The sequence below is a fragment of the Seriola dumerili genome, unplaced genomic scaffold (genome assembly GCF_002260705.1).
Source record: "Seriola dumerili isolate Sdu_G_001 unplaced genomic scaffold, Sdu_1.0 BDQW01000189.1, whole genome shotgun sequence".
Lineage (NCBI taxonomy): Eukaryota > Metazoa > Chordata > Actinopteri > Carangiformes > Carangidae > Seriola > Seriola dumerili.
The window spans coordinates 3,781,747-3,799,477 of NW_019174444.1; the positions used below are offsets into that span (position 1 = coordinate 3,781,747).

Sequence of the window (17,731 nt, forward strand, 5' to 3'; positions counted from 1 at the left end):
TTTAGGGAACAGTTTATTGAAACTGCTCCTAGTTAACATCTGTAAGCAGTTTATTACTTTATAACTCCTCGTATGAAGCATGAAGCAAGTAACCAGTGCACCAACACATAAAAGATGCTTGATAACATAAGTTGTGTACAAACAGGTAATACACTGTTAGGATTTATCATCATGTATCATTTCAGCTACATTATACTGTGTTCTCATGCACCAGTTACAGATGCTTCATGGTGGGAGGTTAACTGCTCTCATTTCCAATTTACGATGGAGTATTAAGGCCACACTGGAGGGAAAAAATCTGAAATTTCAAGAACAAAGTCGGAATATTACAAGAATTAAAAATGTAAACATTCGAGAGAAAAAAGCATAATCTTTAGGAATATAACATCAACCAGTCAAATAGGTTAAAGGACAGTCAGTGTCAGCCTGAGCTGCTTCTGGCAGCTGCTGTTTGTCTGTCTAACAATAGAATAGACTCAGTTTCGTCACAGTCTTTTCAATGTCCTGAAGCTGCTGCTGCTGATGATCATGAGCTAAAAGATGAAGTATCTCCTTATTTGTGAAACCTCTGCTAAAGTAGAACTTCACAGGAAGCTCCACATTCCTCTCTTTACAGCTTCTGATGTTTCCCCTCTAAAACACGCAACCTAAAATGACAACTTTATGACTTTTTTCTTGCAAAACTTTATTCTCAAAGTTTCATTTTTTTTCCCTCTCAATGTGGCCCTAATACTCCGTCATACCAATTCAATATGTTCAATTATCTTTCCGAAATATTCATTTAGATGTAACATCTGAAAAATAAGATGTTTAGTTTTAATAATGAGAAAAACTGGCTTCAGTATCCAGATTTTAACTGTTTAAAAGCCTCATGTTGGAGAATCAGATTGACGGGTGATATCCCAGCATCTGCAGCGCAGATGAAGGCCATGACAAAAGAATAAGGCAAATAACAGAACTAAAACCCTCTCACATCGTTAGCCGTAACAAAGATTAGTTAACACTACTTCTGTTTTCAGTCCTAAAATACATGAGAACCCTTTTAAATATCCACCTGTCTCTTTTGTGAAACTCCGACAGTTCCCTGACAGTAATCTATAACGTGGCTGACATCGCTATGTGTCAGAGCCTCCAGCTTCTGTGGTGGTTGAGAGAAACCAAAATGTACAACGCTCACAGGGGAAAGAAAAACAACCCACAGATTTAACACATATGTTGCATCTAGAAACATGTAGCCTATGTTCAGCTTTTCTAAAAGAAAAATAAGGTAACTAGGCAGCAAAGTGCAATTACGGTTTGGTTAATAATATTTAAAGTACAAAGTTAATTTCTGTGGTAGTGTAAATGCAAAGCTGAGTTCTAGTGTTGTTTTGATATGACACAGAGATTCATTGATTTTGATATTCAGTGCTGAAGTTCAACATCCAGCCCTAACGAATGTCCAACACTTTAAAAGGTCCATATAGTCTAAAGGTAGATGTCCATGTGTTGTTTGATTATAGATCAGGTCTAGGTTCTATATTAATACTATGAAAGTATCAAAGCCTCAGTCCACAGAGAAATGCACACAGCCTGTATTCAGACACTGAGCCTTAAAACCAGCCGTCAGGACTTCTGGAACTTTATGATGTCACAACAAAGCAGTCACGGCTCTCAGCCATGCCCCAAGCCCCGCCCACCTGGACCCACAATCCAACCTTGCAGGATTTGGTTTCTCTGAGTATTTACCTGAAATCTGCTATATTTTTTATTGGATCACTCAGAAAACAGTCAGCCAATCAGAAGAGAGACGCAGAGCCTCCTCTCTTCTGATTGGCTCACTGACCTGTTGTTACTAGAGCTCCAGAGAGAAGCCTGAGAGAGGAGATGTAAAACTACACCGAGATGGTTTTTGGTTCTTAAAACCACAAATATATCTTCTTAAGGATCAACACTTCAAAAACGCCGGAGAAGAGGAAAATATGGGGCTTTAAAGTGTCATTATCATCCAATCAGAGTAGACATAATGAATTACTGGATTTATGTTTCCAACTCCAGCGTATGTTGTTAAAGCTGTGACTGTTTTCTAACATTTCTGTCTCCCAGCCACCACCGAGTTTTCCCTCATGAGGCCTGATCCGAGGCAACTGACCCAGGCAGTCAATAATAGTAAAAACCCACATGGCTGTTATCAACTCTTTCACTCAAACTCAATATCTAATGCTGAAAAATATGTTGACCCTTTAAATTTTTCATCAAAAAATATATATGCATGTATATACATCATTATTTCATTATCTGTAAACGTTAGGCTCTTAAAAAACGCACTGATCTCCATAAAAGTGGATTTAAAAAACAAAAGCAAACAAGCCACTGAACTCATTTTGACTGACAGGTGTAAAATAAATAGAGATAACTTAAAACATATGTACAAGATGGACAAAGCACTCAGTAGTTTAAGAAACACAAACTATAAGAGTAACTGTTAAGTGTGTGTTTGTCTCATTTGTACCATTACAGCTTGAACAAAACCTAAACAGACTGTGTTGTCATGGAAAAAGATAAGAACAGCTGCTGACAGTCATGCAGTGATTGGGGTTTGTTGTCACGTTTAACCAAAACTGGTTCAAGCAGCATCGCCACCGTTCCTCCTCAGCCCACAGGATGGGTTTAGTAGTGCAGTCTGTAGTGTAAATCCCTCTTTTGTTTGTAAAAAAAAACAAACAAAAAAAAACAGGACTCCATTTCCCAGGTATCCTCTCGTACACAAGTTCAACATCTAAGAAAAAAAAGCCAGTTTTGTAGTTGTGGGTCCCAGACTGGATTATTAGTGGTTTGGTGGAGAAAGGAGAAGTGTTAAGGCCTGTGTGTGCGAGTGTGCGTGCGTGTCTACATCTGTTCCACCGGTGCTCCCTCTTCTTTGGGCGGAGGCTCTAAGTGAATGGGAGTGACACTGGCTGGTTTCTTCACACTGACAAAGAGACGGAGAGACAGGAGGGCAGAGGCAGACAGTGGACAGGTAGTGGTGAAGGAGAAGAAAGGAAAAAGATAGTGACATATTTGATGTGTTTGCTGTTGGGGATTGGTTTTGTTATGGGTATGATTGGGTAAGTATCAATACTTTGTGTTCTTATTGATCCCCCTCAACGATTTTGTGAATAAAAACAGATCTCAGACATGGTTTTTTGCTCTGCTAAGAAGAGCAACGTTAGCTGCCAAGACACTTATAGACAGAGGACAACAGCTGCTAAGTGCCAAACCAGGATTTCCGTATGCAAGATAATTATTTTTAAGAGCTACATGGATGAGGAGGAGTTGTGTAAACAGTTTAGGTTTCAATTACTTTTTTGACAGCAGGTGAATATTTGGGTTGTTTGGGTTGCATGTAAAATTGGGATAGTTGTTTATAATTTGTAGATATAAGTTAATACGTCTTCCTACTCCTTCTGTTATTCTTGTTAAGTTTTTATTTTTCATGTTCGAAATAAAATTTGTTCACTCATCATGATACAAGCAAAGTGTTGCACAGAGAAATAAACCACGTAAGAGGATGTAAGAAGAAGAGGAAAGCTGAAACTTATTCCCTTAATGTAGCGAAAAAAGGAATTTATATAGCAGTCAGGGAAAAGTTCCCTCCATCGCTTGTAAACACAACTCTGCCACTTTGTCGTTTTGTCTGGATATCATGTCAGCCCCAACGCTTGCTTTTTATTCTATATAACTAACACGCCACCTTGATTATAATCAGGTATCGACATCGCCCGTCCCTAATTTAAGATTTACTTACGAGTACGGAGAGATCGGCACGGCAACCACCAGCACATGGTTCCTCTTTCTGAAGAGCCGCCACAGGCCGTGGTGGTACCCTCGCACATCCAGGTCCCAAACATGGAGGCACTGACCAGGAGACACACAGAGGAAAGAATGATCTGAATGATCCTGTTCCTTCTGGAAGATTTCGGTTAGTTTCATCAGCCAAAAACATGTTTGGATATATTTAAATTATTTCCCCTTTATCAAAGTGAAGAAGACAAGATGAAGAGACATCACTGACAACATGGAATTAGATTATCATTGACAGTAAGATTCAAAAAACACAAGTGACTGAAGAATAAAATAGTTTTTGCTCTTTGGGTTTGAATTCACTCGTCCAGGACCTTTATGGGCGTTAGCTTTGTGTACCTTGGCGAGCTCGGTCCAGGTGGATGTGTCCGTCTCCGTTTCCATCTTAATAAACATGACGTAGATCTTCCCCTCAGAGTCCGGCAGGAACGAGTCCTCACATGGATTCTTAGAGTGATCCAGCACCTCCGCCTCCCTGAAATCACACACACAAAACATTACACCGACCATTCCCACCATGTTTGTAGTTTTTCAGCATCTACAGGCTCGATGCCAGTAAAATCTCACTCACTTCAACAGGTTCTGGATTTCCACTTCATAAGCATCTTTCTTCAAGCTGTGAGCAACAAGGACAAGAACATCAGGACTGTCTCCGTCACTGTCGCCAAGAACTTTTCAGCTACAACTCAAGAGCTTGTGTCGTTAGTTTCTCGGTGTACATACCTATCGACATTCTTCAGCTGCACATTGGGAACAGTGTTGAACTTGTGCTTCTTGAAATACACCTCCTATATGAAAGAGCAGACGAAGGTGGAGTGATAAGATCAGGCAAATTAATGTTAAGCACATCAGAAATGAATAAAATCTGATAAGACATCATGTCAGTGTCACTTCAGCTGAGAAAAGCAAATATCTTCAGAAAATATTTCACCTAAAAATAAAAAAAAAAAAAACACATTACAATTCAACATTTTGCCTCCTGCAGGCCTTGAAATTTAAATTGAGATTACTGTATAATTAGTGAATTTGCAAAAAGGTTTTACAAGATTAAGGTTAGGTAGAGGTGACTTGATGATGAGGTGTGACGATTTTGATGCTGAACAGTTTTTAACTAACATTTGCTGAATTACTGAGACTTAACCTCTTACATGGAAATATCCATTCATGTTGAGGCCGATGATGCCGAAGTGGTAGGAGCGGGACACATCGGGGATGATGCACTCTCTGCCTTTCCTCTGCTCCGGCATTCGCATCCACATGTCCCAGTCCCACAGCTGCAACACGCAGACACACAGTTCAACGCCACCTCACACACTTTTCATGAATCGTGCAGTTGGTTTTAACCAGTCATGGAATATCAACTTCCAAAGTTGTTTCGTTTGCAAACAGATAACGAAACACTGGAGAGGTGCCTTGGTGTAACTATCAGGGAAATGAACTGAAACCAACTCATTGAACAGCATGGGTTATTTATAATGGCTGATCAATATGTCAAGGGTCTTCTCATTGTATCAAGGACTGTTCAGGGCTTTTTTTTTGCGAACTGTGAATTTGGCTGTGGTCAACTTGACTAATATTTAACCAACTTAAGACTGACTGATGAGTCTGGTCTTGTGAGGTCGTTACCGACTGTCTTGTTGAATAAGTCTGTCAAAAATATGAATTCTACATCCCAAGGATGTAAAATATACAGAGTAGGAAAACATCCATCCTGCACCTTCTCAGGCGTCGGCCATTTTGGCTCCAGTTCATCCTTGTAGAGGCTCTTCTTCAGCACCCAGCCCAGACCGGGCATACTCTCCACTCTGTAGAGCAGGGCCGGGTCCTCCGCTGTGTGTTCATAGCCCTGTACAACAACAACAACAACAACAACAGCTGTTAATGACATACACAGCTTTTCTGGAAGCATCAAGTCTTGTCTTCCTGTGGGTCACTCAGTGGGTAGAAAATGATGTAGGGGAAAAAAAAGAGTCAAGGAGAGAAAACCAACGGTGGACGACTTGTTCAGATGTTCTAAGTTTAGGAACACAGGACGATGTTAAGTTACACCTGCAGGCTAAAAGAAAACTGATCGCCTCATCACTTGTTGTATTGTTGAAGGAACAGTTCTGACACTGAGACATCCGTTACGCAACTCTACGCAGGAAAAGACCCTTGACTGTAACACAACAGCAATTTCTCACCCTAATCAGAAGCACTGCTGCTTCCACTCCTGTAAAACCGTCACTGTGACTTTCTTATTAATCAATTTACAGGTAGATGAAACAAAATTTCTACAAATGCTCAGGTAATGAAAACCTGTCTGAATTCAGCTACATGCATGAAGAAGAGAAGAGGAAGGACAAGATGGAAACAGTGGACAGGGAGAGATAAAGTGTGAACAGGCGAGGCGGTCTGCGCTCACCTGGTCGTTCCAGGCAGAGATACAGTACAGGCTGTCGTCCTCGTCCAACAGGTGGATGGTCTGACTCAGAAAACTGCAAAAAAAAAAAAAAAACTGTTTTTAAGGCGTTTAAATTGACAGCTGGCAAAGTGACATTTTTTCTAAAAACCCAAATCACAGAAAAGTTAAGATCTTACATTTATATACCTACATAACCAAAGAGAGAGACACTGGACATTACAGACATAAGTGATCGCTGAACCTGTCATTCAAAAACAATGGGCATTAATGTGCTGCTACACGGCCTCCATTTTTCTGGTTTCACTTTGCTGCAGCATTAACATTTCCTTTCAGCAAAACTAGGTTTCCTCTGCTTGGATCAATACAACAGATCAGTGTTTAGGAAGTGAAGGTTACCTCAACCCTGCAGGTTCAGTGTTAAGTCAGTATATTAGCTTTTATTGATTTTGTTAAACTTAAGATGCTGAAGCTGAGGAAATCTACTTATTCTGACAAAAGAAAATTAAAGAAATCAAAGTTTATTTTATATTGGACCTCAAAAATAAAACTATTTCATTATTTTTACAGTCAGAAATTCAAAATCATGACTCAATAAGGACTCACTCCCCCGAAAATCTTATAAATTATAGTAGTAAACATTAAATAAAAACGAGCCTTGACTGTGTCGGTTTCATAGAGGCATTAAAACTGAGCGAGCTGGCGGCTCAGAGCGTCTCGGAGCTGTTTGAAGTCAACGCTTCAAACAGGTCAGTCACCACAGGAGGAGAGCTGCAGTTTTTTACTGCAGCAAACACTCGCTTCAAAGACAAATCCGTCCAGGAGAAGAAGTCTGGGGTTTCCAACACTGTGGCTCCACTGCCACCTAGTGGTCACTCTGGCAGCAGGGAGGATTTATGGGTCCTCTCTGCTGACAGTGTATTAAACGGCTCATTCAACTACTCTCAAGTATGAGAAAGAAAAGCAGCGAATCCTCACATGTGAGAAGTTTGAGCCCACAAAAATGACTGAAACAATCAATTATCAAAAACATTTACGGAGTAATTTAAAATTACTGATCGTTATTGGTTGTGCAAACTGGAGAACATACCTGAAGAAGTCAATGGAGATATCCAGGTCTTCCTCCAGGACGATGGCAAAATTGGAGTCCTGATAAAAATGAAGAGTAACAGACTTCAGTGAAGTCTTTATGCAGTGCAGCTCATGATAACGGATTATAATCAATAAACCAGCAAATACTACAATAAATAAAGTCTAAACGCTGTTGTTTTTAACTAAGCGGTAAAATTAAAAACGCCTGAGTGAACTCACTGGGTGAAGATTGAAGGTTGCAGTCAGACTGGCTTTGTAGTGCTGCGACAGAGGGCAGAGACAAACTGTTTATTTAGAAACAAGAACTAATAAAAACTGTCATGGCTCCACTGACATGGATTTGGTGTTAACATGTTAAGTTAGGTGCTAGCTGCTGTTTACCTGGGACACTCTGGCGTTCTTGATGCTGATGGGTGTGTGTTGAACTCCCTTCAGCCCAAACAGCTCAACAACATCCATCGGCTCCTGAGTCAGAAACACACATGAAAACAACATGTATGATGGGAGAGGTGGTTTATCGATACACGGGAGCAGGACGGATGCAAGTTTTAATGTACTTTGACACCTCACAAGATTAAGATTAAATTTATCTCGTCTCTCGTTAGTCATCAAGCAGTACAGATAAAATATGGCCAACAGTGTGTCCCACTGATGCGTTTTAATAGTTTGTGGAAACAGTGGAGCTCAACGGCTCAGAGGAAGAAGACACTTCAAACCACTCTTGTTAGTAGGATACATTCATTGCTGTTTTTTTACCAACACTGTGGCTTGTATGTGTGTGTGTGTGTGTGTGTGTGTGTATGGAGGGAACTATCACAGAGGTGGTCTTAGGAAGTCAAAATGAAGGCCGAGGTCAAAGATGGGTGTGGTCTCCGACTCATGAGTACTAAGAATCATTCAGAAGATCAATATGTTGACAAGAGGGTTTCTAGTTTGTCTTTTCGTCAGACTCTCTGATAATGACACATATAAAATAAAATAATGTTTTCAATGTTTAAAACAAAATTTTCATTGTTTTTTCTTATTGGCCTCTCCCTGTGATGAACCAATAATAGCAGCTTTTATGTTATTGCTGGTCAGACCATATCATATTTCTGTTTGTTTCCAACATTTGTGAGATTTTCGAGTGAGCCATGAGTTGGAAAATGTTGGGAACCACGGTTGTGACATATTTTACCATTATCTTAAAATTGCAGCTTCCTGTTATTTGGATATTTCACTTATGCCATATTGTAATTTGGATAATATCTTGATTAATAGTTCTGCCCTTGTCATTACTGTGTTAAACATTGAAACAGGTCCTGAAACCGTGTGTGGGAGATCATTTTTTTCATTTAACAAAATAAATAAAAAATCTCAAATGTATCAATATTTAATATATTGTCTCCAGTTAACTTGATATTAATATGTCATAACATTTCTGAAAATACTGAAAATAAGTTGATAAAAATGGTTTTTTAGTTATTTTTGAAACCACATTCCCAAATACATTTGAGAAGCTTTTAGGTTTTGTCTCTTCTTTCCTGGTTCTGTGAGAAACAACATCTCATACTCTTTTGATGAAACTCAGTCAAAGCGGAGATAAAACTCGTACCTCATAGTATCCATCGATGAAGACCGTGATCATCTGCGGGTTGACGCCGTGAGCCGACAGAAGCGACCTCAGCATTCTGAAAACACACGACAACTGCTTGTAAATTCGTTTGAGATACACAAGAGGAATGACAGTCGTTTACTTCTCAGCTCCATGTCGCTGTGTGACTCTGTCATTTGTTCTCATTTAATGAGGACGGACAGGGAAATGGTTATTTTCCTTTACATTAATATCTACAAATGTATTTCTAAGGAAGGGACCACCATCTTTCTTAATCAGGCTCCGACAGCAGCAGCTTATTGCAGCTCTCACTTTGTCTATACGTCGTGCAGAGCAGCAGGTCATTTATTAACAGGAATATTTACGGACCGTGGGTCTCATTTATCTTTATTTGCTTATGGCTGAGATGCAGTTTATCTATGAAATACCAACAAATACGTACAAATATTTTTTATAGATGACAAGTAGAAATCAAAAGGCGTGATCTCTACTTACAGTGTGTGGTAGAAAAATAGATCTCATTAAGTAGCTGACTTTTCGAAGCTATTTCTGTTTCCTTTCAAAGACAAAGGACAAAAACAGTCTGAAAACCCTCCCGATCACAGTAGTTTTCAGATCGTACCGGTAGAGATAGTTGGGTCTGTTCCCTGCGATCACAGCCACCGGGACACTGAAGACGTTATTGTTGGGGAGCTGGGAGGAGAAAGAAAATAACGTGAGTGAAAACTGAATGTGTGTACATGAACATAAGAAACTAAATCTCTTGGAGAAATCGGGTGACACAAGACAACAGAAATGCACTGTGGTTAATCCAAGTATACATGCTGCAGGTAAACAGACTTCTCCTCTATAACCTGAGCTTATTTTAGAGCCACGACTTATTAAGTTCATGCGTTTTGTGTGTGTATTTTGCACTTCCAGCACAATGAGGGGACAGAATCTACTGTTAAAGAGCACAGCTTAAAGCAAAAGTGTGTGTGGATTCATCTGAGGAAACTAAAATTATTTAGGCCAGTGGTTCCCAACCTGTGAACCTGGGCTCATTGGTGGTAAGTGGGCTGTCAAATTATTTGCAAAACAGTTGGCCACAATTTGTGAAAAAGATGTACTTATAAAAATTAAAATAAAATACTAATATAATTTTTAAATGTTTTAAAATCAAATGATCCTTAAAACCATTAAAATGTGAAAAACTCCTGTGATTTTTCCTTTGGTATTAACTTCCTATCACTGTGATAAGACAGTGATAGGAATGTCTTCCTTTCCTGTTACAGCTCAGCTTATCCTCAACTCTTTGTCATGCACATGCAAACGTGTGATCAGTCTCCCTTTAATCAGGCTTTCCCGTCTGCCCCCACAACATGCAGCTGAATCAAACAAACAGTCCGACAGTGAAAACAGTCTCGTTGTGCATCTTACCGGGTCAGGATTGAACTCTATGGGTGCCGGGTCCTTGCAGCTGCAGATGCTGCCGTATCCTTCCACTTTGCTGCAGAAGAGCTTCCTCCTCCGGTTCAGTTCGGTGTCGGCCCAGTGGCACTCTGCCTCTGCAGGATGGAGGGTCACGTAAAAAGTACTATTCCACCATTTTACAACCTGGATCTCTCTTTTTGGTTTTAGCTTTGTCCATCGAGGAGTTCTGCAACATGGTCAGCTCAACATATTTTACACATGGTCGACCTGCGTCTCACCTTCGGAGGCGGTCAGCTGCACCTCGGTCTTCAGCAATACCGGGTCTCCCCACGTGGACAGAGCTGGAGACTTGGAGTGCTTCTCTCCGTACACTTGACCTGGACACACAAACATACAAATACTCAGCCAGCAGGTCTAGACAGGTGATATCATGAAGCAAGTTTAATGGGCTGATTAAATGAAATTAAAAATAAAAAAAATGAAACATAATGATTCTATGTTGAGATGAATGAATGATACCAATCAATTAGGAGCCCTCCCAGCTCCACTGAATGGGAGGAGTTGGACATCTCCATGAAAGTGAAAACGAACTCCTCTACCTCCTTTCTTCACCACAAGCGTCCACATGTCCCTCCAGCTGAGGTTGAGGGACGCCTGGCTGCCGAGACTCTTCAGCAGGTTCTTGGCAGCGTCTTTGAGGTGGAACGTTCCCTCATCCTGCAGGACGGAAAACACACGGTTCTCCACTCATTCAATTCTTCGTCACATCTGTGTGTGCCTGAACGTTCACATCAAACACTTGATACCTGAATCAAACAGCGGGACAGAAGCAGCGACTCACCTTGATGGTAAAGATTAGGACTCGGCCCCGGGTCACCATGTTGAGGAAGAGGATCATGGCTTCGTCCTCATGGGGAGAGTAGGTGTCAAATATCCTCTTGGCCATGACATGACCCTGAGACACACAGTGACAGACACTGACTGATTCATCTCATCAAAAGACAGTTATGTGGTTTTTTTTTTCTTTATTTTTGAAAGATTAAATAATACAATATGATAATAATAAAAATGTTTATGCAGCACCTTTTAAAACAAAATTCATTGAAAGAATTTTTTTTTAAAAAGTAATACAATCCAAATATATATAATATAGAAAACACAGATTAAATCGTTTTAACAATTGTAACAGAAAACATCAGTAAAGCCATAAGACCAAAGTGAGTTAAAAAGAGGAATCCGTCTGCTGCGACATTTGTTGGATATCGCGTCCAAAAAGCAGAAGAAATGGTGAAAGAAGCGTTGATTATCTTCATTAACAAAAAGGTTGTTGTCTCAAATGAAACCAGTGAAACTGAACAGGAAGAAAAAGGTCATTTGTTGACATTTAACATGGGAAAAAAAAAAAAAAAAAAAAGATTCTTACAGTTGCCTGGTTGAGAACGATCACATGGATGCCTCTGCCTTGCTCCCGCATGTCATCCTCCAAAACCTGCAGAGGACGAGCAAAATAAAGACCGGCTTTATGGAGCTAAAGGGACAGTCTGACATTTTTGGGTGGATCCCCTCATTTCCCGGCGTTTCCAGAGGCAGGCGAGAAGATGGATATCAGCTCCATGGGACATGTTCAGCCTAGATTAGCATAAAGACTGGAAGCACTGGGAAAACTGCATAACTCCACCAAGAAGTGAGTAAAAATGCTCCTTTTGGCAATGGACGCTGGGTTAGAGGGCAAACTGTGTTTTCAAAATTCTGTCCATCTTCTATCAGTCATAATAACAATATAATTGCAGAGATCTGGGAACACAGTGACATCACTAAACACACTTCATGTGGTGCAAAAACACACAAGCACATACACACCTAGTTACATTACATCATTTTTTTTATTGCATACTTTGCACAGGAGGGGAGGAGAAGGGTGACCTTCGTGTGTGTCATCCCCGCCCCCCCCATACACACACACACACTCACTCACACTCACATACTCAGACTTGAGACATGCACTGATCACCTCTGTTGCACACACACTCCATATTCAAATATGCACCTATACTGTAGATAAGTAATGTAGTGTATTATCCACTTAATTTCCTTCTATTTCAACATACTAAATTGTTGTATGTTCTTCTTTTATGTATGTTTTATTCTAAAGTTCAAGGAGGTTGTCAACTAAGGCCTTGTCGAAGGTTACCTTGAACCACTCATTGTAAGTTGAGTTTAAGGAATGTGCCTTAGGAGGTAAAATTGTTTCCCCATTGTTTTTTTGGTAAATACGGTATAAGAGAGTGGGGGTTTTATGTGGGCCTAAAAAAGCCAAAGGCTAAAGACCAGAGGCTGTAGACCAGATCTTATTTACCTTTGGGTGGAGGCTTCTTCTTATTGGAAGAAGTGCACATTCCAAAGGTGAGATAAGACAGATAAATAGAGGGATTTGTGAAACGTTAGAGGAGAGATCTCACATCGGCAGAGATGCTCCAGGATTCGGCATTTTTGACACTGTTTCTTTCTTGTAAATAAACTTCTTTTTGATTGCAAGTAAAGACGTGTCAGCGGTGATCACTTCTTCACATCAGCACCTCATGATACCACAGTAACACAGTATTTTTTATTGCACTAGGACTATCTGTCATACAGCCAAAATTTTATCACAATTGTACAGTTATTTATTTGCACTAGTGATGTCATTGTCACATGTTATTGTTACTGTCATTCTTATTATAATTTTACAGGTTTTGTTTTGTTGTTTTTTCTTTGCACTGTTGCACTGGTTGTGTGTTCTTCGTTGTGTATATGTGTGTTTTTAATGTCTACTCTATGTGACCATTAAATTGCCCCCTTGGGACAAATTTTTAAAAAATAAGCGTAATGTATGTGTATAAATTGGTGTGTATGTCTTTGTGCATCTTGTTTCTTTTCATTTTGCTCAATGTACTGAATTTGAACAAACTCAAACTTTTTTTTGTGTCTGTCTGTATGGTTTATGTTCATCTGACCTTTCATCAGTGTCATACGCTGGTCCTGTATTCTACTTTTGAAATGACAAAGTGAAACTTGAAACTCAGCCTGCAGCTACATGTGCAGGAAAAGGAAGAGTGTCCATGTATCAGTGCAGGACATCTGACTGCTTGTTTTTTTTTTGTTTTATTTTAATTGGCTTTTTATTTCTTTTCCAAACAAAATAAAAGTAACATCACCCAGAAAGACATAAACAGAAGAGGTAACAATAATAATAATAAAAACAATCACACTAAGAACACCAAGAAAAAAAAATGACACAGGGTGAGCATTGGTATCACCTGGTTAGCCACCCATATTATTCCAAAAGACCTCCTGCCTCTTGTTCAATTTAAAAATTGTTTATTGCTTCTTTATAATGACGGTGCTGTGTTCCCAGACCTCAGAAAGGTTATTCTTACTATTATAACAAAGGAAAAATATTTCGAAAATAATCAGTTAAACTCACGGTGGTTCCATCCACTGCCACGTAGACCTTGGAGCGGCTGGAGTACACCTCAATGTCCAGGACCTTGCGTCCATTAGCCGGCCTGCGTGGTGTCTCCATGTTGGGTACGGCATCCTCTGAATAAGCATAAGACCAGAGTTAGGTCATCCAAGATAAAGCCAGGCTCAGGTGGAATACATTTTCACAACAGTGTGTTGAATAGCTAAACAAAACGTATTTGCTGTTAATGAACAATCCAAAAAGCGAAAAAAAAACCTCTGTAATCAGCCCCAACAGGCCAGAGAAAAGGTTGAGATTTATACTTTGTTAAAACTATTTTCATCTGACAGATCCACCCACAGGTCTATCATCATTTTGTCATATCAAGACCAATCATTGTTCAAACTCACTGAACTTCTAGAAAACACACCTTTAACTTTCCAAAGATATCAAATATGTCCAGCAGAGTTTAGGGAAATCATGCATCTCAAGACATTTCAGGAGTCACGGTTTCAACTACTTCACTCTGTGTAACCATCAGGAAGCTACAATATGGAGTAAGAACCAACTGATACTTAATCTGGCGGCAAAAAATGTTTTATTTGCTTCTTTTTTTTTTTTTTTTTTTTTTTTTTTTTTAACCAGCCTCTAGTGTCTGCTATCAAAGCTCTATGTAACCCTCATCAAATATTTGGCTATTAAGGGGGTTGAAGTTTGAATTTATAAAGCTAACCAAAAATAGAAAACACCACTTTTTGTAACACTTACTCAATTCAATTTTATTTTATAGCCTGCATCCACATGCAGTGGACGTGCTTGTCTGGAAGAAGTAAACAAAATGAGTACCAAACATGTTTCTAACCATATTCTTGGGCTGCTGCATCTTCATTAGCAACTCTTCTCGTGTCCAAGATGAGTTTAATGTTGACTATGACAGTTATCAGCAGAAAGAGCACAGCACCAGCCTGTGAAAAGAAAACAGTGTTCAGTTTGAAATCAGATCTTATTTCATTTCTAGTTCTAGTTCAAGTTCTAGTTAACATGTGGGTTTTAAAGCTAATGTCAATGTTAGTAGTGTTTCAGTCTACCAACTATTGCCACAAGTAATCTATGGTGAAAGCTGATAACATATCAAACCATTGCTGTGCAGGATGATGTGCAAAAAATATACCTCTGCATGTGTGCTTCACGTGCAGCTTCTGAACAAACATTCAGGACAGTGGGGAACACCACACAATGCTCCTAACTAAACCCAGTGTCATGTTGGAAGTTTGTTCCCCCTTCAAGCAGTGCTTCCCTCACATTACAATGATGTTTCCAGTCAGCCCCTCCTCCATGGTTGAGATTAGGGTCTAGGTTAAGTTATAGTAGCTGTGATAACTGGTTGGGTTTATAGGGTAAGGCTGGGGTGAGGTTATGCATCTGAGAGGACGACTGATTGGGGTGAGGGACATGGTTAGGTTCAGGTTACGGTAAAGAGAAACAAACAAAACTCCAGTACACAGTGTTCTTGGCTAAAAAGTAAGATGGTTAGGTCTGCTAGACTGAACCAAATGAACTAAACCGAAGAATGATCCATTATTTGTTGGTTGGTTGGTTTATATGTGGAGGTTATGGATTTAATTTGGCTAAATCATTCACCCTTTTTTTATTTGTACAGGCACATTTTTCTATCTTGTTTAGCCAAAACTCCCTTGCTGAAATTACTTCTATTCAGTCCGCAGTTGAATTGGTTTTTATTAAAAGGGTAATATAGTCAGTCAACGGGTCTACTATTTAGATTAAGACAAACTTTAAAGGTTCTGTAACTGATTGTCACTGCCACTAGATATCACACTAGTCCACCAGCATCTCAGATCAAAACAAAAGCTTTGTTGGCCACAACTCCGGCTTACGTTCGGCCATTTATAAAATGGGTAACAGCAAGTCAACTAACTTTGTCATATCTACTGTGGCCATCACTAATGCAAACAGACATGTAACATTATGTAGCCATCAAGTTACAGAAACATTGAGAGGAAGAAAAAGCCAGTTCTGAGTCAAGCTGGACCCTTTAGCAGCACGTAGGTCTCTCCATCTTGGTAAAGCCAGACCAGTATTGGCTACACGGTCGGACTGGGAAAGAAATTCAGTCTTGGACTGATCCACTGGGAGTGGGGTCACAGGAATGACACTGACAGAGCCGGTAAGGACACAAATGCAGTCGATAAAAACTTAATGGATGTTTTGACTGTCCTCCGGTTGACCAGGATTTGAACGTTCCTATGTTTAGTCCACCTGTGCTGATCTCTTCTTTGTCTGAGGCCTTCTAAGACAAAAATGTGGTTTCTTCTTCAGTGGAGGAAATTGTGGAAGGTCGCTCCCACCTGAACACTGCATACTGCACTGAGCCATCACACCTGTGGATGATCCCTGTGTGTTTATAATGTGGGGAGGACCAGCGGTTTAACAGGAGGGACTGGGATCAACTAATAGGCACACACGTAAGTGCACTGACATGCATGCACTACCAGACAAGCTACCAAAGACCAGAGAAACTCGGATTACAACACACACAGGGGGGGTGCGACTTCTTGGTCCGCTCAGGACGCCGTTACTCCTCTATATTTTTATGCAGAGAATAGTTGTTTGCTGCTGTATTATTGTTTACAGAACCTTTAAATACACATGATATATAATTGCTAATAAGAGCATCTGTTCCATTATTACTAGCAAACTTTGCAGGAATAATTTCCACCTTTGAGTATATGTATATGTGTAATTGGTATTAGACAACACTGTAGGTCACTACAACGGGATACATGCGTGACTGTTTGTTTTCACTAACCTGGCAGAACCGACGAATCGTCCTCTTGTTGGTTAGTTTGTATTTCCAGGTGAGGTACAAGCTCCTTTGTTGACGTGGGATGAAGGGCTTGGCTCGGGGGTTAGGGGTCCAGGTCTCCATCCCGGACACCGACAGCCGCCAATACACAGCTCAGACCCTCCGCCTGCCCTCCTCCACACCCTGCGGCAGGAACATGCACTGCTCCACACAACGACACACCACCGAGACACGACTGGGGGTCACATAGTCACCTGAAAACCACAAATGAAGCAGCTAATCACCAAGTTTAGCTAACGATAACTAGCTAGCCGACTATTTTTACACCAGCGGGGACATAGCTGTTGGAGTTTGACACCCTCCAGACGTCCCTTTTCTGTTCAGATATTAATATTACTACTCACAGAGTCATCCACGATCCTGGCATTATTATTTCAATCTGGCAGCGAGCAGCAAAAGCCAATAAAGTAGCTTGAAACTGCTGCTACATGCTACATGCACGGTGTTTCTGTCGCAGAGGAAACGACGTCACTACGCTAGCTTGTGTGCGTTTTCTTCTTCTTCTGTGATTTTCAGCAGCATTAAGACTGTTACACTCATTACTGCCCTCTAGAGCATAATCAATAAACTACCTCAGACACTGTTCATTCTTCGAGATAAGCCCAGTTTGTGTTTCTCATGTAGCCTACAATTTGCTACTCATACATTTCAGAGTACTTTTTACTTCATTAAGTTTATTTGACAGATGAAGTTACTTATTAATTTTCAGTTTAAGATTTAAAAAAAACTATATAATAACATCATAAAACAAAACACATTATCAAACATTAAGTCATTAAAAGTGTCTAGTTGTTGCAAGCTGCAGACAAGCAGTTGCAAACACTGAATTCCCATCAGATAGTTTAATTAAAAATGTGGTGACAGCTGAAAAAGGTAAAATTATCCAATAATTCACAAATATGGTAAAGATGAAGGGAAAGTCATAAAAATGAATGCAAATTTGTGCAGCAGAATTATGTATTTTCTTCTTTACTCTTTCGTTAACAATCTCACGACCCTTCAGATTTATCTTGTGACCCTTTGGAAGGGCCTCACCTCTAGGTTGGGAGTCACTGGACTGAACTACCAAACAGTATAAAGTAG

At 40.0% G+C, this 17,731-nt stretch overlaps 1 protein-coding gene across 2 annotated transcripts; it reads right to left on the reverse strand.

The window, feature by feature from the left end:
• Window positions 1-1,905: 1,905 nt before the first annotated feature.
• Window positions 1,906-17,096, reverse strand: pomgnt1 (protein O-linked mannose N-acetylglucosaminyltransferase 1 (beta 1,2-)). 2 transcript variants are annotated; one of them, XM_022753093.1, is made up of 22 exons: window positions 16,993-17,096; window positions 16,592-16,842; window positions 14,627-14,729; window positions 13,786-13,901; window positions 11,746-11,811; window positions 11,164-11,277; window positions 10,922-11,039; window positions 10,601-10,699; window positions 10,329-10,450; window positions 9,532-9,602; window positions 8,910-8,985; window positions 7,697-7,780; window positions 7,535-7,576; window positions 7,314-7,372; window positions 6,227-6,299; window positions 5,540-5,668; window positions 4,971-5,096; window positions 4,546-4,610; window positions 4,394-4,438; window positions 4,162-4,297; window positions 3,767-3,876; window positions 1,906-2,950 (listed from the first exon to the last, which is right to left on the reverse strand). In XM_022753093.1, the coding sequence occupies exons 2-22, from the start codon at window positions 16,709-16,711 to the stop codon at window positions 2,869-2,871; spliced, it is 1,956 nt and encodes a 651-aa protein (XP_022608814.1). In that variant the 5' UTR covers window positions 16,712-16,842; window positions 16,993-17,096; the 3' UTR covers window positions 1,906-2,868. The 2 variants fall into 2 exon arrangements, with proteins under 2 accessions (XP_022608814.1, XP_022608813.1); XM_022753092.1 differs by having other exon boundaries at window positions 10,329-10,456.
• Window positions 17,097-17,731: the final 635 nt, after the last annotated feature.

Excerpts from the sequence above, each read along its gene's own strand:
- pomgnt1 (XM_022753092.1), bottom strand. The coding sequence starts at position 16,711 with ATGGAGACCTGGACCCCTAACCCCCGAGCCAAGCCCTTCATCCCACGT. Across the intron at positions 13,902-14,626 it reads TGCAGCAGCCCAAGAATATG|AGGATGCCGTACCCAACATG; the intron begins GTTAGAAACATG and ends ATGCTTATTCAG. Across the intron at positions 11,812-13,785 it reads TGGCAGTGGATGGAACCACC|GTTTTGGAGGATGACATGCG; the intron begins GTGAGTTTAACT and ends CGTCCTCTGCAG.